The sequence below is a fragment of the Rosa chinensis genome, chromosome 1, assembly GCF_002994745.2.
Source record: "Rosa chinensis cultivar Old Blush chromosome 1, RchiOBHm-V2, whole genome shotgun sequence".
Lineage (NCBI taxonomy): Eukaryota > Viridiplantae > Streptophyta > Magnoliopsida > Rosales > Rosaceae > Rosa > Rosa chinensis.
The window spans coordinates 62,889,325-62,912,138 of NC_037088.1; the positions used below are offsets into that span (position 1 = coordinate 62,889,325).

Consider the following 22,814-nt stretch of genomic DNA (forward strand, 5'->3'; position numbering starts at 1 on the left):
GTGCAACCTAAAACCTAACCAGCAATGTGATCTCTCCTCACGATGAGGGGAGAGGATCCTCTCCTGGGCTAGTTTTTAACCTGACCTACCTAAGCTTTGAAGCAGATTATGACACGTGGCTAATGCCACATCCAATGGCCTATAACCCTTCAGATATTGATTTTACAATAATACCCATTTAGGTCAATGTTCTCTCTCCTCTCTTTCTCATCGTCTACCACACTTTCTCCTCTCTTTCTTAGCGTTCACCGCACTGTAATTATAGAAATTCAAATGATCAAGAACTCAGATGAGATCTCACATAATTAACAAAACCCAGTTGAGGTTTAACAACTAAATCACTCTAAGTTGAACACCCAAGACCAACAATAATGTTGAATTTCAAATAAGAAACTCAATTGAACTTTCATAAAATTAACATAACCAATCAAGCTAGCTTTCACACAATTAAAAGAAACCCAATCGAGATTCTCAAATATCTACACAAACCCAGTTGAGATTTTCACATATTAACAGGAAACACACTGAGATTTTCACAGAAAACGAAAACAAATTGAGGTTAACATAATTGAAAGACCATGAGTTAAAGACGGCGGCGAAAGGGAGAGTTGCTGGTGCTGTGGTCAACTGAGACGTTTCAATCGTCGTCGTCGTAACTGGTCCTCTGGGTGTTGGTGTTGAAGGAGCCAGAAATAGAGGGAGCGTCATGTGCTTGTCGTCTTCATCACAATCCCAAACCCAGTCATGTCAGCCAGACGAAACCAAACCACCTCCGATGAAATCCAGCCGTCTCTAACGAAACCCAAGCTTACATCTTCATCTTCTTACAGCGTCAACCCGAAATCTCCGGCAATGAAAGAGTCTAAATAGAAGAAAACGAAAAAGAGATCGGCAGAAAAGTGAACTTTTAGAAGTTCCAAGAAAATTGAAGTTATTGTGGACCATTAGATTAACAATAGACACGTGTCATGATCTGCTTCAAAGCTCAGGTAAGTCAGGTTAAAAACTAGCTCAGGAGAGGACCCTCTCCCCACGATGAGATATGTAAGAACAACAATTCCATCTTTCTATCTTTTGGCAATCTTTCAATTAAAAACCTCAGTCTAGTTATCTTTCCATCTTTCCTTCCATCTACACCTCGTCTTAGCCACAGACTCGAGTTGTTGGCGTTCCAGTTAAATCTCATAATAAAGCCAACAAGTTTTAGTTTATGGAAGCTATTGTTAGATACATAGAGGTTGGGCTTAACAAGAATCAAGATGGAAATGTGTCATCTATTTGGCTTGTTATTAAGTGGAAAGAAATTGAATTGATAAAAATTTGGTATTAGAAGAATTGAGATCGCTATACACTGGGTGGTCAAGAAAAGAGAAAGGAAGAAATGATCTTTTGTGTGTGTGTATGGAGAAATGAACTTGTCATTCAAAGGGCAAAGTCTAGAAAGAGTCATAATAACCAATGTATTAAAAAGCGCGCTTTAAGGAGCCCCTGAGGCGCAAAAGGCTTTTTTCTTGGTACATTTCGCCACAAATTTCATCACAAGGTGTAGAGGTGTACTTCTAGACATGAAAGCGTGGTGAGGCGTGAAAAACATGATAAAGTGTGAGATCCTGAATTTTGAAGTTGGTCAAATTTTATTTTTGAGTTTAGAAGTGGAAAGTAGAGGTCGTCACGAGTTCGCAGCATATTTTGGTGAATTTTTCAGGTTTCCAAACTATTTTTAAGGAATTTTTGAATTTGGATAGAAATTACAATAATTGGCGATGTGGCGCGTTGCTATTGGTGGATATGCATTACTTGGTGACCTAGGACAGCAGCCCTACGTGCAAGTGAGAATATGTATATCAGATGTTTGACATGTGGCAAATAATGAAGGAGAGATCAATCAGATCAAGCCACATGGCACCCCTGTGTTGAAATGTTAGTTATGGTTTGACACGTGTCATTCATTCATGGACCAAAACCACAAACTTTACCTATTACGTCGCTTCCATCAGGCCTATAAATAGGACCCAACCAGATCATAGTTCCTCCACAATTTTCGGAGAGTTTTCTCTCTCTAGAACTTGTTTTTATCATATCTTTTAAACCATAAGTCCGATTTAGGATCCATTTTAGTCTCGACGAGCTCTTTCTATTAGTGGGAAGAAAAGTTTGATTTGGTGAAATTATTTTTGACGATCTAGGAGGCTTGATTTTGTTTTATATCGTCCACGATTGTCGGAAATAAAGTAGGGGATCTCGGGGAAAATTTTTATGATTGGATATTGATTGTATGTGCTTCATGCATATGTTATTCTAGTTAATATTATGTTTGGATGATTTCTTTGATGATATTTGAATTACATGTACTAAATGTACGTTGATCGATGTAAGTGCATGTTTTCATGGAGGTTGTTATTTATCAAGTGGAAAGGAGTTGGGGAGAAATTATGATTATTTGGTGATTGTGAGAATTATCTTTTGTGTAGTTGAGCCTGAACATTGTAGGGATCAAGCTTAGGCAAGCCCGTGTGCACAATTAGGTTTAGAATATCGGCAGTATAATTGTCGATATATCTGGGTGATTTGGGCTTGGAGATCAATGTTTCAGACAAGATGACTAGCAAAAGGGGTTTGGGGGATTTGATTGAGTTAGGGGATTAATTTATATGTTTGGATATTCAAGTCACAGTTGCAAAACTGTAAAGTATACTGTATGGGACGTGTAGGCTTGCGTATTCTGGTATATGAATTAATGGGTATATAAATGGAGTTGGATTGCATTATTGTTTGATATACATGTTATAATTGAAATATATGATGGTATTATCTTTGGTCAATTATCCATGAGGAATTTTTATGTCCTTACTGAGCCGCTGGTTGAGCTCACCCCTTAACAAATTTTTTAGGTATGAGATCAAGATACTAGACCAAGAAGTTCTAATATGTATATAATGTCAAATGGGTTGTGAAACTTGTGTTTTCTTTATGTTTGTTTGAAAATAAAGAATGAGTACTAGTATACTATGTATAATAGAGGCCTCATGATAGAGATTATGTAATATATGCTTCCGCTGAAATTTGAGATCTTGTTATCTAATTGTTAGTTCATGATTTATTTATTTTTTTGTCACATTTTGATTATAGAAATTTTAGTTCTATAATTAAGATGTGATTCACACCTTAACTTGAGATTAGAAAAGTAGCTTGAGTCAGGACGTGACATGGAGGCATACGCCCAAAAAAAAACAACAAAAGATGGTAGATGAGTTCTGAACTTCTGCATTGTCTTTGAGATGATTTTTGCTCCAAATCATGATAGAGACTAAGATAAAGGGGTACAACTGAAGAAGGAGAGGCAGGAGAGCTCAGAGAGAGAGAGAGTTCGGGGCTATATCACTTTGATTTTGTCGCAGAGGGATGGTGCTGTAATATTTGGAGGGGGAGAGAGAGAGAGAGATAGGTTATGATCGAGTTGGTTTGTGCTTAATTGATTGAGGACGTTAAGAAGCAGCTTTGGTGAAGATTATATAATACAGGTCTCTTGATATATACAATCAAGTAATACTGATTTGATTAAAGCTAATTCTATCAACAATCACATGTAATTTGGAAGATTATTATGGTTTTTTGAAAGATTACTCTGGTTTATCCTTATCTATTGGTCTTCCGCCTTTCCTAAATACTTTATATTCATATATATTAAGATACAATTAGTGGCACACTACAATACAAACACTTGATTTTTCTATATACATAATTAGTTGTTATTTTTTCTATATACGTGTTTTACTAAATTTTTCTTTAATACATACTTATTTTATTATGATGCAAGGCTTACGCCTTATTGAGACCCTCCTGAAAACACCTCGAGTTACGCCTTAGCGTTTTAAAACATTGATAATAACTGAGGCTCGATCAAGTACAAAGCAGATAAATATAAAGAAATGTTGAGAGAGAGAGAGAGAGAAAGAAGAAAGCTTTCTTCCTCAAATGGAATACGAGAAAATTAAATTGAAGTGAAAAATTTGTTAGAGGGTAAAATAGGAAATAAATTTTTACAAAAAATAAAGGAAGTATACATAGCAAATTGGGAGGTCTAACTAGAACTACCTTTTTTGCTTTGGTTATTTTATTGGGTTATTATCACAAATTGTACCTGAACTATACCTCAATCTTATCGATGGTACCTGAACTTCAATTTTGATCACAACCAGTACCCGAACTTTTCGATTTCATTTTAAATGGTACCTAGAGCTACATCCGATTACTATTCCGACTAAAAACGGCATGGGAGGCGATCATAGTGATGATTTTTGATGATTTCGAGGGTTGCGATCATATATAGTGATGATTTTTTAGTAATAGACTTGCATTGAACTTGTTTTTTTGTTTTTTGTTTTTTTAGATTTGGCTTCTTTGGCCGGAATAGTGATCAAAGGTGGCCTTAGGTACTATTTAAAATGAAATCGAAAAGTTTAGGTACTGGTTGTGATCAAAATTGAAGTTCAGGTACCATCAATAAAATAGAGGATAAGTTCAGGTACCATTTGTGATAATAACCCTATTTTATTTTATTTTATAGATATTTTATTTTGCTGATAATACAATTTGTCCAATGAGATATATACACATTTTTTTAAGGAAAGGAGGTCAAAATTTTATTGAACTTTAGAACAATGAAAAAACAGTAGCTTCAGCTGCTAATAATGAACCTCAACAATTTAAATGCAATATACAAGTCATACAACTTTAGGAGGCAAATTGATATAGGTCAACGTCTTTGTAATTAAAATTGAAATTTTTATCTTATGTATACACACATCCATCGATGAGATATTTACAGATGTAATGTGAAAAAATAAGCACATTTCGCAGTCGTCAAGATATCGGTCAACCATGAAGACATAGAAGTGACGACAGTTGACCAATTCGATCGCATTCGAAAATATGGTGAAATAGGCTAAATTTTTTACCAAACTCATAATTTATTGTAATAATCCCATCCAACGGTCTTTTTTTTCATTTTCATTGAATTAATAGGAGTTGCTCTTTGGAGTGTATAATATATAAAGGGTTAAATACTTGTTACTCCCTGTACTTTGCACCGAAAAACAGTTCAGTCCCTCATATTTTAAATTAAACAATTTAGTCCTTATTCTCTCTAATTCTCACACAATAGGTCCTAAAATGACCATTATACCCCTCACTTTCTGTTTTTTCTCTCTCTTTTTTTATTTGGTTTTTATTTTTTCTGCTTTTCCCCCTCATCTCTCTCTCCCCCCCTTACTCCTCGGCGTTTCTCTCCACACAGGCCAGTATCCACTTGCAACAACCAGGTGGCATTAATCAAATTTGAGGGCTGAGGATCCATCTTCGAGCTTGGATCCAAGCTTCTCGATGTCCATGTAGGTGCATAAGATGTCATCTTCAGAGCCTAGATCCTTGGAGCTGTTGGATGGTCGTCTAAGGGATTTTGGAGTAGATCCAGGTCATCAGGGATTCGGAAATGGACCTCTGATTGGGCGCGGTGGTGGTAGGAGACTAGGAGCCACAAATGGCATGGAGGCTTTTTGCATTGGTACGATCGTCCACCACTTTTTGCACATCTTCTACGACCTCACCCGCCGCTGCTTCGCACTGGAGGTCATCAGGAAGAATGGCTACCTAGAGGTTGTCCACCTCCCCGAAAACCTTCCGGTCAAGCTCGATTCGCAAGATCTGCTTCAGCTTGGGGATAAAGGATTTTACTTTTTGTTGCCGATAAGGAGTACTGTGGGTGGACCTATTAAGCCCAGGCATTAGGCGGTGGCGGTCGAGGGTGGAGGCTGTAGTGGGAAGAAAAGGAGGGAAGGGTATGATGGTTATGGGTATAGTGGTGGGCTGGGTTGCGGCGATTGTGTTACTTCAGGTGATAGGTCTCCACGGAGAAGAAGGTTTGGGTGCCCAGAGAAAATTCTGGGTACCTGTGTATCGGCACGTGGGCCATTTTCCGGCATCGCAGGATGACGCGGAGGCCGGACCTGACTCGTCGGAGGCCGGTGAGTACACTAGTAGTAGAGGTGAGCTGCATGGTGGTGTGAGAGACTAGTCATGGAGGAGAGAGAATATGGGAGAGCTTCTGAATTGGAACTCCAATGCGCGGCTTTCGGCTGTCCATTTTCGCTTTGGGTTGTTTGCTTCGATTATAGCAACCATTGATTCCTAAGGTAGAGCTTCTGAATTGGAAAGTTCAGAGCAGAAAATTGATGAAGAAACAGATATGTAATCCTGAGAGAGAGGGAGGGGGGAGAGAGCAAAGCAGAAAAAATAAAAACCAAATAAAAAAAGAGAGAGAAAAAAAAGAAAGAAAGTGAGGGGTATAATGGTCATTTTGGGACCTATTGTGTGAGAATTAGAGAGAATAAGGACTAAATTGTTTAATTTAAAAGGTGAGGGACTGTACATACCACCTATATCACATACCGCCAAGCATAAGCAATGACCTCTTAGGTGGGCCCCGCGACATGGCTTGTCCCTCCTACGACATGCATCCGGTAGTCCGACACCCGAGCTACCTCGCTATGGTGGAGGTCGGCTAGTACCTTGCTAGGAGGCCACCCTCCCATGCTCTCCAAGAGGCTTCAAGAGAAGCAATATGTACATTGTATCCCACATCGAAAATATAGAATAGATGGGGACTTCCTTTAGCTATAAGAGGAAGTCCTCCTCTTCTTAGATGAGGATGGATCCATGATCCCCACACTTGTATCATTACAAAGGTCACTTGACCTCACTCATAGTAAAATACCCAAGTGGACGTAGCCTTGCCCCAAGTGCAAGGTGAACCACTATACATCCGGTGTCATCTCTCTCTCTCTCCCCATCATGCTTCTTAGTTACCGTATTCTTCAGTAGAAACAAGGACTGAACTGTTTTTCAGTGCAAAGTACAGGGAGTAACAAGTATTTAACACATATATAAATATTGGTTTATAAGAGTAACTAAGTTTGACTTAGTTGATCAAATTCGAAACGAGAACAAAATTGGCTAGATTTTTTACAACCACCATAAAACATTACAACCTCTCTATCCAGCGGTTAGTTTCTCTAAATTCATTTTCCACTTCATGGTTGTTTTAGAGTTTAAATGCAATGTATAAGTCATACAACTTTAGGAGACAAATTGGTATAGGTCAACGTTTTTATAAATAAAATTGAAATTTTTATCTTATGTCCACGCATATCTATCGATGGAATAATTATAGACGTGATGTAAAAAAAATAAACACGTTTCGCGATTGTCACGCCATCGGTCAACCAAGAAGACATAGAAGTGACGACGGTTGACAAATTCGATCGGATTCGAAAATATGGTGAAATTGGCTAAATTTTTTACCACACTCATAATTTATTGTAATGATCACATCCAACGGTTAATTTTTTCATTTTCTTTGAATTGATAGAAGTTGCTCTTTGCAGTGTATGATATATAAATATAGGTTTATAAAAAATTAGTATCTTTAAAGATTTATCTGTAAATAAAGCCCGCAAGGCCAGCTTTATATGGACGGGCTTGGATCCTTTAATTTACAATAAAGCCCGGGCAGGCCCACCCCGTTATTATTTAAAAATATAGTAAGGCCCGGCCTCGCCCAAGCCCACTATGAATGGGCCGGGCCGGCCCGTTGATGAGACCTATATCAGTGAAAGAAAATTACAGTCATCGATGAAAGTAAATTTCTTAAATTCGTCTAAATCTGCTGGACTAAGTTATTTGCCATGTCAAAAAAAAAAAGAAGCAAAAAGATATACGCCACAGAAATCCGGTCAGAGTAGAGGAATACATACAAAGCTTTCAGCAAAGTTCATATTTGATAGTACGTGATATGCAACCACGTGAAGACTAGTTTGATATCTCCGTGCTTACCCCCAACTTTCATTGTTTTTTTAGGTACAACGGCAACTGTTGGCCTTTTGCAATGCTGAATGGATTAATAGTCAAGATTGATAGAGCAATTTGGGAACGACTTTGGCAGTACAGTTAGCAAGCTTTCTTTTAGAGCAAGTTCACCCGTTGGGTCACCAGGTCAGGGTCACCAGGTCACCAGGGCACCAGGGCAGGAAACTATTCACTGCCACTGGATCTTTGCTTCCACACATTGGGTCAGGGTCACCAGTCAGTTACTGTTCATTGAATATTTTATAATTTTTTTTTTGGAAAATGAGAAATGTATGATGTAAATAAATAGTATTGATAAATAATTAGAAAATGCAACCAAAGGAAATTTTATTGGTAGACAAATTATATGTCTTCATTAGTCTGCCAACGTGTCCCGTCAATACTTGGATCTCCTACGGGTTGGACAATCGTATTCCCTCGTACACTCATATTCGAATAAAAAAATTGTAGAGTATGAAAGCTATGAGGAGAAGGAGAAAAAAAATTTGACGAAGTAAGATAGATGATTTTTTTGGTGTGAGAGGTAAATTAGGAAGTGAGGTATTTATAGGAAATTTTGTTTTTTTTTTATTTTGTTACCGTTGTAATCTAACGGTTATACAAACAATATATATATTTTTCATTTTCTCAATTTATCTAACTCCTTAATTGATGTCCATCAGATCTCATTCATAATTAAAACCAACGGTCAAGATCTGTGGACCGTTGGCTTCAATTTTCCAAGCAAACCAACGGCTACACGCCACGTCAGGAAGAGAAAATGCCACAACCGGACAAAATCCGGCCTCCCACGCGCTGCAGCTTTTCCTCCGCTAGAAGACAAGCGAGTGGCTGCTACTCCACCTTCCTGGCGCTTCATACCTCAGCTCATCTTTTTGGGCCAGCTGGAGGCCTGGGTCACGGGCTCGGGGAGGAAGTTGCCCGAGCTGTTGTCCTGGGTCAGCTACTGTTGGGGAAGCCCAGCTGGGTGGAATGGTGAACAGTGCAAATCTGGTGACTTCAGTCACCTTTTGACGTGGTGCCCGGGCACCGCTGGCCCCGGTGAACTTGCCCTTAAGTGCCATCTTAATTTTCTCTTTTTAGTTTTGGCATCGGAGATTAGGACATGTCTGAAACTTGACTTTGTTTTCTTTCTTTTCGTCATAATCCTTTGACACAAACTACAATACCCTCCCGTATCCCATACCATTTATTTTTATTTTTTTAATATATAACCATTTAATATAATGGTAACCTGATGAATTGGTCATCAGGTTACCCATTCAAATTTTGACACATGGCAATTTTTAAAAAAAAATATTACCAATTTAACAACACATTTGTTTTTCTCAAAAAAAAAAAAAAAAACAACACATTTGTCATCAATTTGTAATATCGTCTATATACCTGTAAATATTGTCCTAAATGGAGTAAATACCAAAATGTTTACCCCAATTACACAATCGAGAACTATATTATGTGAATGAGGACACATGCTCTATTTGGTATAAATATGAAGATTTACCGCTTGTACAACACATTTGTCGTCAATTTTATAAAGGGGCCGTGACCATTTACCCAATTTCAGCTTAAAAATTGCCCATTAACTCCACTAACAGTTTTTTAACCCATTTACCCAATCTAATAACTATTGACAGTTTTGCCCCCATTAAACAAATTAAAACTCATCATCATCTCTCTCTCTCTCTCTCTCAACTCTGACGGCACCGGAACGGCTACGTTAGATTCCTCCAGCCTCAGGTCGCGGCCCTCCATGCCATGCCCATCGTCGCCTCCTACTCCGCCGAATCCCTGCCCGTCCTGAAACACAACTTCAGCAGCACCGGTGATGTGGAGGTGCTGTCCAGGCTGAGCCGGAGCCAGTTGTTGAAGGTGGTGGTGAACTCGCCGGTGGTGTACATGAGGATGTCTGATCTCAGTGAAGCAGCTGGATTTTCTGAACAAACAGAGCGTCATCAGGTCCATGGATCCCTCAGCTGCACCCAACGTCCGATCGGTGCAAAGGTTTTCTCAGTTTCCTCCGATCTAGAGATGTCGAGAGATGGTGGCTGTGATGGTGGAGAGCGCCGGTGTGGGGCACCTACAGGCATGGATGAGGCCGGTACGGACGAGCAAGCACGGGTGTTGCTGCGTCGGGGCTGGGACTGGTCGGAGATGGGTTGCAGGTGAGCGAATGGAGAAGAGGGCCTGGAGAAGACGAAGGCAGTCCGGTCGGAATAGTGCCGGAATTGGGCTGGAGGAGCATGGGTGGCAGGAGAAAAATTCTGAAGGTTTTTTTTTTTTTTCCTGATTTCAATGGGAAGAGCTCTGAGAATGGGGAAGGAAAAAAAAAAAGTGAACGTTTACAATTGAACATATAAATTAATCAATTGTGTCTGTAGTGTATTCATTTTCGTTCACTTGAGGGAAATAATATGATTATTGGAGAGTAATAATATGATTATTGAGGCAATAATATGAGTATTGGAGGGCAATAATAAGATTACTGAGGGGCAATAAAATGTTTATTAGGGCAATAATAAGATTATCATGGGGCAATAATAAAATTATTTATTTAGATAAACCTCCGAAATCTTTCAAAACCTCAGAAATCTTTCAAATTTCAAAACATCTTCATTTTTCACTAATTATTGATCCCCGATAACAAGTTTATTGGGGGGCAATAATATGATTACTGGGTATTATTGAGGGGTAATAAAATCAGACGCCGGAATCCTGTCACCAGTCCTGTAGTCAAATTAGAGATTCAGGTCACCGGTCGCTGGAGTCTATTCATCGATCGCCGGAGTCCTGTCACCGGTTGCCGGAGTCCGCGGCCGGCCACTGGTCACCGGAGCATAACAAGGTGGAGGATGACTTTTCTCTCTAAGTGAGAAAGAAGGAGAGGGCAAAAAAATCCCAAAAATAAATAAAAAGAATATAAAAAAAAATTAATTGGGTATTAGAGAAATAATCCCTTAGATTGTTTTGGGTAAATGGGGTTAAAAAACTGTTAGTGGTGCAAGTGGGCAATTTTTAAGCTGAAAATGGGTAAATGATCATTTCCCCTTTTATATAATGGTTCATAAATTGATAGATGTTGTCTTCGACCTTGTAATTCCCACAAACAGGACATTTATTACAATATTTTTAATCATCTGTCCTTATATTCGTAATAAGTGTTGTCAGAGATGTAATTATTTTCTCAATGAGAAATATTACACAAGATACCACCTAATTACACATTTGAGAACTATATTATGTGAATGAGGGCACATGCTCTATTTGGTATGAAATACGAAGATTTACCACGTGTACAACACATTTGTCATCAATTTTGTAAAATAGTTCATAAATTAGTACATGTTGTCTGAGACCTTGTAATTATCACAAACAAGACATTTATTACAATATTTTTCATCATTTGTCCTTATATTTGTAATAAGCATTGTCAGAGGCGTAATTATTTTCTTAATGAGGAAGATTACACAAGGTACGACCCAATTACACATTCGAGACCTCAATTACGTGAATGAGGACACATGCTCCATTTGGTATGAAATATGAAGATTTACCACTTGTACAACACATTTGTTGTCAATTTTATAAAATAGTTCATAAACTGGTATATGTTGTCTTAGACCTTGTAATGACCACAAACAGGACATTTATTACAATATTTTTGATCATTTATCCTTATATTCGTAATAATTGCTGTCAATGATGTAATTATTTTCTCAATGAGGATCATTACACAAGGTACCACCCAATTACACAGTTAAGAGCTCTATTACATGAATGAGGACACATGCTCTATTTAGTCTAAAATATGAAGATTTACCACCCAAAATAGGGAAAATTTTAAAAACAGTACATGAAGTATAGGCCATTCCAAAGTTCAGTGTATTTGGTTTCAAAGAATTAACTTTGGTACATGAAGTTCCAATCTCGACCCACTTTTAGTACATAACGTCAATAACACCGTTAAACCTATGAAATTATTCAATTTTCAAAGGGTAATTTTAGATTTTCACCTCTCTCTCTCTCGGACACCCATTTCTGGGTATCTTTCTTCTTCTTCCTCCTTTTTCTTCCTCTCTCCCTCCCTCTCTTGGACACCCATTTTTGGGTAACTTTCTCCTTCCTTCTTCTTCTCTCTCTCTCTCCACCCCCCCCCCCTTCTCCTTCTCCTTCTCCTTCTTCTTCCTTCTTCCTTCTTCCTTCTCCTTCTTCTTCTTCTTCTTCCTCCCTCCCTCCCCGATTTGATTTAGACACCCAAAATCTGGGTACCCTAAGGCCTCGTTTGGTTCGCGGAAAGGAAAGTAGTTCCTTTGTATTTCCCATAGGAAGGGAAATGAACTTTCCGAAGAACTTTCCATTCCGATGTTTGGTAATGTAAGGAAAGTTATCCGGAAAGTTGTTAAAAAGTATGTAATTAATGGAATAAAATAATATGTTGTGAGTAATAAATGCAAGGAAAGAAGGGGGGAAAGTGATTCCTTTGGAGTATGGAATGAACCATTTTCCCCCCTATTTTCCTTTGCTTCAGGAAAGTATTTCCTTTCCTTTTGCATCCCAAACACAGGAAAGGAACAACTTTCCTTTCCTGATGCTTACTTTCCACAAACCAAACGAGGCCTAATATGATTTTCTTCTTCTTCTTTTTCTTCTTCCTCCTTCTCATTCTTCTTCCTTCTCCTTCTCCTTCTTCTGCAATTTTTCTTCTTCTTCTTCTTCTTCTCCTTCTTCTTCTTCTTCTTCCTTCTCCTCCTTCTTCTTCTTCCTCCTCCTCCTTCGCTCTTCTTTTTCTTCTTCTTCTTCCTTCTCCTCCTCCTCCTTCTTCTTCTTCTTCTTCTCCTCCTTCTTCTTCCTCCTCCTCCTTCTTCGCTCTTCTTTTTCTTCTTCTTCTTCCTTCTCCTCCTCCTCCTTCTTCTTCTTCTTCGTCTTCCTTCTCCTTCTTCCTCCTTCTGCAATTTTTTTTGTTAATTCATGAAGAGACAAATTTGCCCTTACAAATTTGACTAAAATCAGATTGACTAACGGGGCCGTAACGGCATACGCTGATTTTGGGTCGGGACTGTAACGTCATGTACCAAAGTTAATTATTTGAAACCAAATACACCGAACTTCGGAATGGCTTATACTTCATGTACTATTCTTAAAATTTTTCCCCCAAAACAACACATTCGTTTTTAATTTTATAAAATGATTCATAAACTTGTAAATGTGGTCCTAGACCATGTAATTACCAAAAAAATGACATTTTTTTACAACATTTTTCATCATTTCTCCCATGTTTTTTTATAAATATGATCGTCTGTGGAATAAGTACCATAATAGAATTAATTTTCCACATCTATAAGGTAATATATTGCCATCATATAAGTAATTATTTGATTTAATGATAAATTACTCAAAGTAGACCTCAGTTATAATTGATTAAGGAAAGTACTAATGATGTACTTAATTAGTAATAAAAGACTCATTACTTTTATTTTTTAGAGAAAAAGATTATATAATTAATTACTAATGATTTGGTTAAGGGATAAACAAGTTACCAACTTTTTAAATATTCAAGGCCATTGGATATATTATTAATCGAACGGTCTAAAATATTCAAAAAAAATGGTTGTGTAACAAACAGTCCAGCACCTTAGAATTTTCCTAATGGTTTTAGCACAAATGTTGTTCGGCAGGGATCGAGGCGGTGTCGGTCATGGCTGCGTGCTGTGGAGGGAGTTTTGCTTGACTGTTGTGAACGACGGGAGAGCAGATGGTTTGGGTGGACTGGACTGGACCAACTAAATGGGCCTTGGGTGGACTTTCTGTGGTGGCTGCCCTAGTTGGGCTTTGAGTTGTGGGCTAGAGTTTTGGCCCTAGTGCATTAATTATGTATTAGCTTAGTCTTTTACAATAAATTCCCTTTTAGGAAGCTAACGCACGTTATGTGCACTCTATGTATCTCTAGCGCCTCTGGAGTAGTACTAAAAGAGGATCTCTGCTATGTCTACGTTCATAACATGTCTAATGAGTGAGTCTATTTCTATGTATCACTATGGGTACTACCACTATCTTCTTGTCTGTCTGTACATGACAGCGGTATGATATGTAACGGCCTATTCTGAATTTAGATGAATATATCTATCAGCAGCCAGATTTGGGTTAGGTTAAAAAAAAAAAAAATGTCGTTCCGCAGGAGAAAACACAACTACGGACAACAGCTAACCTCCCCTCTACATAGTTGGAATAATTGTCTGAAACCAACTCATCCGAATAATTGTCTTAGACCAACCGATCGATCAACGCCCCCGGGCTGCACACCATTACATGAATGAGAGGAATTAATTACTTAATGTACGCACCTAAGACCGAAGAGCACGTTATTATAATAATCCAACTACTTCCCTATGCTATACAATGTTCACTAGCTACTAGCTAGATGCCCTCCTTTAATGGAGTGGAGCCTTGGAAGTTTTTCGTATTAAGTTGGTGCAGTGGCAGTTGATAAGTACTCATAACTCATAACTCTTCCCATGCAGCTATACGTCCCCTTTGATCGATCATATATATATTGCTGTGTCACGTTCTAACTGATAGCAGTATTAATATTCCGCATCAGATATTAATCTAACTAGTTCATGTTTCATAATGGCCATTGATTCTGTACCACATCTGTACTCTGTAATCTGAGCTCTCTAGCTCTAGTATATATAGCTGGTTTCAGCTCGTGATTATACACAGAGGCTATCATTTCTAATACAGTCTTTTATTTTCCTCTCCATTTCTCTGTTTTCTCTGTTTTCCTTGTAAACACTTTCACTAATTACCTCATCATCGTTCGTGGAGGCTAGGTACTCTACAATCTTCAATATCATTCCAGAATTAAGAGTGTGAGTAATGAATTTTCTTTCCACTGCTGCACCTCCCATAGTAATAATTTTAGCAGTAATTCTTTTAGCGGTGATTTTTTGGCCGTTGAAGAACAAGAGATACCCACCTGTTGCCGGAACTGTGTTACACCAACTAAATTATCGCTTCACACTGCACCATTACATGACTGAGCTTGCACGAAATTACAAAACTTACAGGATACTTGACTTGTTCAAATATGTAGTTTACACGGCAGATCCTGCGAATGTTGAATACATGCTCAAGACGAACTTTGAAAACTATGGCAAGGTATATATGTTATCGAACTGAAGGGTTAAATAATGCAATTCTATAATGATTCATTTTACATTTTATTTTATTGTTGAATAGTAATATTTCTAAATATATATAGTAATGCTAGAGATCTAAATTTAGGTTCCAAATGATGATGCGAGTCATGTGACATCACTGACATGTAACATGTTAGATACTACATCACCTAATCGATCAGATGCCAATATGTTTTTCCAAATGAAATACTGTTCTGAACAGAAAAAACGATTGGTGGGAACAACAAGAATGACGATTAAGGAATAAAGTCTCCAAAATCGTCTCCATGATAGTCCCAACTACTTTTGTATTGATTGATCAATAGTCACAGAGGTTGCTAGCCTAGGCTTGACTAATATTGTGTGTCCTTCCTTGCTAACAACTAATGATGATTCACTGATCTGCCGATCTGTCGTAGAGCTTTCTACCTTAGGCGCCTGAGCTAAGAGCCGTGCTAGCTTCAGTGTTTGTTTGTGTTTGAGACCAAAAGTATTTTTGGCAAGATCCTTTGGTGGATTTGACCCAATGGGCCGATACCTGCGGCCCAAAAATAAGCCTACTTGGATTTGGGATATAGCTTCGTCCATTCCGTGATCCATAAGGAAAACGAAACCTTACTGGCACTCGTATCCGTTTGCTGTGCGAGGCCCCGATAGTGGGCCTGGGCTTGCCTGGCTTGCGCAGTTGCAGCCACTCTTTCATTAATCCGTTGGGGAAGACTCTGTAGCAATTCGTCTATCTCGGTGAACTCGTTCTCAAGTACTCCAGAGCCCTGGCGGATGCGCCAGGCAGTAGGATGTCGGGACTCAGAAGACGTTGGAGCCCATCCCTGGCCTCATCTATAAGTCCGGGAGGGGCCACTTCAAGTACGCGAGCAAGCCTTTCCAGTCTGGAAGGAGGCTCATGCAGTGGATCTGGAGCAGCAGCTGCTGCATGAGCCTTATAAGGCTCCATAACAGGAGCCGCTTCCAGCCCCGGTTCGACATTCATCCCTTCTCCCACTTCAGGAGCATGGGGGGTAGGCTCCTGGTCCACCATATCTTCACCGGCTGGGTCGGCAGGATTGGCGTCAAGTACTTTCGCAGTGACGGCCGCTTCCTCGACAGAACCAAGATTCTGTGGTTAAGGAAGAATCATTAGAATGCCCAAAGAATAAAATAAGGATCAGGACATTATGCTTGTTAAGAGAACGTACCTCTGCGGTCGGATGCTAGCTCGTGAAGGATTGCTATCGGTACAGGTTCTTAAGCCGCCTCACCGGGAATTGGGTCAGGCGCTATCTGTGCTAAGGGATGTGCAGCGATTGGTTCCTCAGGAGGTGCATCCGAAGGAGTTGTTCTTTCTTCCAATTCAGGAGAGCTGTCGTCTATGACCTGTACTGGGATTGGGACCAATTGCACGTCGCTCGTGATACTGGCAAGAGGTGGAGGATTATCGGAATCCATGGGCGCTTGGGCCTGCGAAGCAGATGTGCCTTCACCAGTTGCTGAAAAGCCTTCCCCAGTTTGTCTGGAGGACCAGCGACGAACCTGCAAGCAAGGATTATTATAGGAATGCACGAAATGGGAAGTAAATTCTAATGTGCGTTTCCAGTTTCGTACCAGTCGATCAGCGATTGGTTCATCTTCTTCCCATGGGTCAGTGCGAGAGTCCGAGCGACTGCGCTTGCTGGCCAAGGCAGCGGCAACCTACCAGAATCAAAGGATTAGACTTGGTTTAAAAAAAAAAAAAAAGCATGGTTCTAAGAACAAGAAGGTTCTTACCGTCTGCGGATTATCATCGTCGGAGGAAGAATCTTCAATTTCAGGCTCCACGATCACCGTCTTCTGCTTTCCGGACTGGCCAGTGGCTGGAAAAGCACTGACTGCGCGATTGCCAGAAGGTGGCACATTTCCCTGATGTAGCAAAGAATAAGTTAAAGGGGAGGAGTGAAGGAAGGGCTAAAATATAAACTAAGATACTTACCTCTGAAGGGGGCTCGCGAATTACGATACCAGCCTGGGCCTGATGCGAGGCTCGCACCGGTTGCGTTCCAGGAGGAGGCAGAGATCGTGCGGCATCTTCAGAGAAGCGAGCGAGCAGTTCGATGTCGGCAGCATAGGGGTTTTTCAATTCCCCAAAGATGGCCGCGAAGAGTTCGTCATCCCGCTGACTCCAGCAATTGACGGAAACTTCTGCCCACCATTCTTCGTATCCTTCCTCAGTCCCGTCCACGTTGTCGATGGCCTTAGCCCAATCGGGAAGGTCAACTAGTGCGAGCATGCTTTGTGCAGGCAAAGGCCCGGAAGGGGGCCCGAATCTACGCCAAGAAGTGTTGTAGTTCCAGGCATCGTACAGAGGGAATGGCACTAATTGGACGAGGCCGAATTGGCAAGCGAAGTGGTTAGGAGCTTAAAGCTCATAACTGAGTTCTTCGACAGTGATCCTAATGTCTGAACAGGATATCGCGCGGTGAAAAGCCAAGCGCGCACTATCGCTGTAGCGAGAAGCACCAGGAAGGAATCCATTTTCAAGTGGAGTTGGGAATCTTCTACCCAATACTAAATCGCAGTATGGCATCTCATCCAGAAGGTACAGATATGTAAAGCATTCGGAATAGGGAGGAGATCAATACCTTTGCTTGCGGCTGAATCATTGACCCAAGAGTTGGTCGGCCGGTGGAAGCAGCGGGATGTCATCGCGACGGAAAAATGGAAAATAAGTTTGGATCCAGAAGTCCAAGATCCAAAAGGGGCCAGAAATGCTAGTCTCAAAAGGATGCATAGTGGCCTGGTATAGAGTACGATAAAAGGCTCCTAACACAAGTTGTCCAAGCCCGACACTGCGGCCATTATAGAGGGTCGTCGCCAGAAGAGTCCAAGTACCAGTGGGCTTACAGGAGGAAGTACAGAAAATGAATTTACAGAGCCAATACTCCAAGAAAGCAATTCTGCCGGTTGCATTGTGCTCCCGGCTGTAATAAGACAGCCACCGTGGATAGGAGCCACTGTGAGCGCTGCGACCATGCTGGGCCATGGTCGAGGAGAAGGTGACAGAATCAAATTGATCGTGCAAATAGGGTTCGCCATCGATGGGTAGGCCGGTGATGGTGAGAATATCCAGCAAGGTGATACTCATTTGACCAAATCGAAATTCAAAAGTGTTTGTGGCGGTATTCCAAAAACAAAGAAAGGCAGCGAGAGGCGAACGATTGCCAGCGCGTGGAAGACGAAAATAGAGATCAATAGTATGAGTGATACCTGCCGCGTTCCAGCGAGCCAGATCTTCGTGCTTCGCGATACCAAGAAAGCTCCGCCGGGTAGATGGAGGATGGCCAGTGCCCTATTTTGGCTCGATGATTCTGGGCACCCCAACTATTGAAGTCTCCAAGAGTCCTTCGAAGGACTGGAATGGGCCGACGAGAGGGCAGGCCATAGAAAGCGATAGCATCGGCCGGAATGGAGTCTTGCGGCGCTGGCCCTAATCCGACGTGATGGTTTGGGAATTGGAGGAGCAAGGGCCTATGGATAGAGGTGTGGAGACGAATGCGGGCACCGATGCTAGTTCCCCAAGTATGGGCAACCTTTTCGTTCAGTTCTTCTTCTTGATCGATGACTATCTTATTTGGGGGAGCCATTTCTGGGTTTATGTGAAGGTGATGTTGGAAGTGAGTGGGTTTTTTGGGTTTAGGAGACTGGAAGAGTTTCTGATATGATGGGTCTGAAGCGGCTACTGGTTTAAATAAGGAGTTTTGTGAGGGAAACAATACTACAGAAAGGTGTTTCGCAGGCGAAAGGACGTGACCCTCATTAATGATATCGTTTCAAGCGATCAGCGCGTCGTTTTAGTCCCCTTCAATCAGTTACATCTTTGCGGGCCTGATTTCGGGGCCTGGGGGGCAATGTTTGAGCCCAAAAGTTTTTTTGGCAAGATCCTTTGGTGGATTTGACCCAATGGACCGATACCTACGGCCCAAAAATAAGCCTACTTGGGTTTGGGATATAGCTTTGCCCATTCCGTGATCCATAAGGAAAACGAAACCTTATTGGAATCAAGTAGCATAAATTGAATAGGAAACCACAATCAATAATCTTTCTATAGCAAGGAGCAATCGAACCCCTAGATGTATAAATACCAGGTTTAAAGGACAAAGGAGGACCTCTCTTGAATAAATCAATCCCAGCGATTACAAAGCCTCCCCGGAGCAAACCTTCAACCTTGTTGAAACCCGGTGACTGCGCGCCAGTCCTAGTCTCTCTAAGAGCCAATTGTCAGCATCATCAGATCAACCCGGTGACCGTGCTTCCAGTCCTAGTCTCTCCGAGAGTCGACTGCCAGTGTTACTGCCACCGATACTACCAGCGAAGCAAGGGTAACGTCCTCGCAACCCAGCGAAGCTAAAGTCACGCTTTAGCAGAACCCGTGCTTTCTCCAAACTTCCCAATGATTGCTCTGCTCAGCCTACAATGTTGAGTATCGATTAGGTGACGCAAAGAGATCACATCCAAAGTCCTTATCTGTAAGGCAGGAAGTCCTTTCTCAGAAGGCTAGAGAAGAACCCTGTGGCGAGGTTGGTGCTCTCCTTGTCCACAACGCTTGAAGAATAAGTCAGGTCAAGGGACTCCCCCGACGACTGCACCCCACGGTGCTGGCACGCCTGCCACACGCTCAAAAGAGACAGTTTGCACGCCAACTGGTTTTGGAGCCAAACAGTTTGCTTGTCCTACCAGTAACAAATGCATCTCATTCACATATATGTAGTCGTCTCTAATTCTCAATGACCATATATATATATATATATATATATATATACACACACACACACTCTGCTTTATTTGTTGCTATCAAATCCTAAGAGAAATTTGATTAAACTTCGAAATTTCGATTGGTCGTGCTTCAGTGAAATTAATCCAACGATTCTCTGTAGGGAGAGTACCTGCACAGCCTCATATCAGATGTTGTGGGCAACGAGATCTTCTCTGTGGATGGGGGAAAATGGCGGCATCAGAGGAAGACATCAAGCTCTCAATTCTCAACAAAAGTACTTAGAGAGTTTAGTAGTGAAATTTTCAAGACCAATGCAGTAAAGGTTGCTGACATAGTTCATCAAGCTGCCACCTGCAACAAATCAATAGAGATGCAAGTGAGTCTGCAATGTCTCAAATTCTCAATAATCACATACTACATATATAGCATTGTACGTTGTTGTTGTTGTTATATATTGCTGTGTCTTCCTAATTTTTGTTTATTCTTTTCTTGAAAGGTCAATTAATTGATGTTTGTTTTGTTGGAAGGATTTGTTTATGAAATCAACCTTGGATTCAATCGTCAAAATTCTACTTGGTTTCGATCTAGGCACCATGTCTGGAACAAACAATGAAGAAAGTATCCGGTTTTCCAATGTTTTTAATGATGCAAACGCATGTACCCTTTATCGTCTTGGTGATATCTTTTGGAAGATCAGACGGTTCTTGAACATTGGTATGGAAGCAGTGCTAAGAGAAAATGTGAAGGTGGTGGATCAATTTATATACAAATTAATCAACACAAAGATTCAAACACTCCATAATTTAGAAGATGATGAGCTACCTGTGAGTTACCTTCCTTAATTTCTATTCTAGATTTAATTTATATAGTATTAGTTGCTTCAATGTTACTGATATGTTGAGGTTAAATGACAGTTAAAGAAAAGAGATTTTATCTCCAGGCTTTTGGAAACTAAAGAGACTGATCCAAAGTACCTGAGAGACATGGTCCTTACTTTCATTACTGCCGGCAAAGACACAACTGCTTCTGCTCTTTCATGATTTTTTTTTATATGATGTGCAAGCATCTTGATGTACAAGAAAAGATTGCACAGGAAGTTAGAGAAGTAACAGGCCTAAATAATAATTCAAGCGCTGATGAAGTTGCAGCCAACCTTACTGAAGAAGCCCTTAACAAAATGCAATATCTCCATGCAGCTTTGAATGAGACTCTTAGACTCTATCCTACAGTTTCAATGGTAAGTTAACTTATTAATTAAATAAATGGCGTACATGAATTGAATGTTAAGATTCTTTGTGGTTCTTGATATGAATCGCTCTTTACATTAGTTCTTAGTTGATCAGTTTGATGTTGTTGTTTGAACCCAAAATAACATTTTTTCCCAATAAAGGGGACTCGAAGAAAACCTGGCCAATATCGGTGGCCCAAGTTATTTATTTGCGACAAGTTCGGAATATATCGTTTGGAGGCTAAATAAAGCCTACTTGAACACTAAGCGATTTTGAGGCAAATCCGGATATTCATCGATTTACTATTAATTATCATATAATTAACCAAGATCATGCAAGAGAGAACAATAACGTGAGCCATGCAAATATTCATATATTCCCATGCAATTAATGTGCAATGGCATATATGGAAGCATGCAATCATGCTTGATGGTGGTCAGAAAGGAATATATATATATATATATATATATATATATATATATATGATTTATGTATGGTGGCTCATGCATGGTTCAAGTCAGGAAGGTTCCCTATGCAATTAAACATGGCAACATGCTGTCCTCTTCTATGCATATTCAAGAGTATTCATGGAATTAAATAGCATGGTGGGCCATCGTTCACTACCAATGGTGAGCAAGCGAGCAAGTCTCCCATGCAATTATGCAATTAAAGTGGGCCACCAGCCAATCAATGCTTTCCCATGCAAATAGTCAGTATATGGAAGGATGCAATTATCCTTAATTGCAACAAACAAGGGATACATGTCTGCATGCCTCGAGCTACGTAGTGCTCGCGAAGGGCAATATCCAAGAATCAGTCCTTGAGGCAATTACATTGCTAAGAGGAAGATTACTTCTGAGACTCCAAGAGGCAATTAATCCTTGCCTATATTCTAGCGGCGACAGAGGCGGATAATTATTAATTATCGCCTACGATAGATATCAAAACTATTAAGAGTTTTGATTTGATTCAAGGCCAATAACTGTGGCCTAAAATATAGTATTTCATTCCTCTTAGGAAGGTGAATCTGCAGTAGCCTATATATAGAGGCTAATAACGATACAGAAAAAGACCTCTCTCGAATCAATCAATCTTAGCGATTACAAAGCCTCCCCGGAGCAAACCTTCAACCATGTTGAAACCCGGCGACCGTACTCTCAGTCCTAGTCTCCTAGTGAGCCGACTGCCAGTACTACTGCCACAAATACTACCAGCGAAGCAAGGGTAACGCCCTCGCAACCCTGCGAAGCTAAAGATACGCTTTAGCAAACTCCGTGCTTTCTCAGAACTTCCGAGTGATTGCTCTGCTCAACCTACAACATTGAGTATCAATTTTGGTGACCGAAGAGATCACACCTAAAGTCCTTATCCGTAAGGCAAAAGTCATTTTCCGAAAGGCTAGAGAAGAACCCTGTGGCGAGGTTGGTGCTCTCCTCGTCCACAGCGCTTGAAGAAGAAGTCAGGTCAAGGAACTACCCTGGCGACTGCACTCCGCGGTGCTGGCATGCCTGCGCAATCACACGCTCAAAAGAGACGGTTTGCATACCAACTGGTTTTGGAGCCAAACAGTTGTCATTTGTTTCATAGAATGCGAGGATTTGTTTCTCTGATGATACCTGGCTAGATGGAGATAGTGTCAAAAAAGGGCAACTAGTGATATACCAACCTTATTCAATGGGCCGGATGAAGTTTATATGGGGTGATGATGCAGAAGAGTTTCGACCAGAGAGATGGATT

The 22,814-nt window shown here is 40.5% G+C and overlaps 1 protein-coding gene across 1 annotated transcript; it reads left to right on the plus strand.

Moving 5' to 3' along the window:
- The first annotated feature begins 20,438 nt into the window (after positions 1–20,438).
- On the plus strand, positions 20,439–20,904 carry LOC112197604 (cytochrome P450 704C1-like). The gene is made up of 2 exons (XM_040516504.1): positions 20,439–20,672; positions 20,763–20,904. Exons 1-2 carry the CDS (start codon positions 20,442–20,444, stop codon positions 20,886–20,888), a joined length of 357 nt encoding a protein of 118 aa, XP_040372438.1. The 5' UTR covers positions 20,439–20,441; the 3' UTR covers positions 20,889–20,904.
- Positions 20,905–22,814: the final 1,910 nt, after the last annotated feature.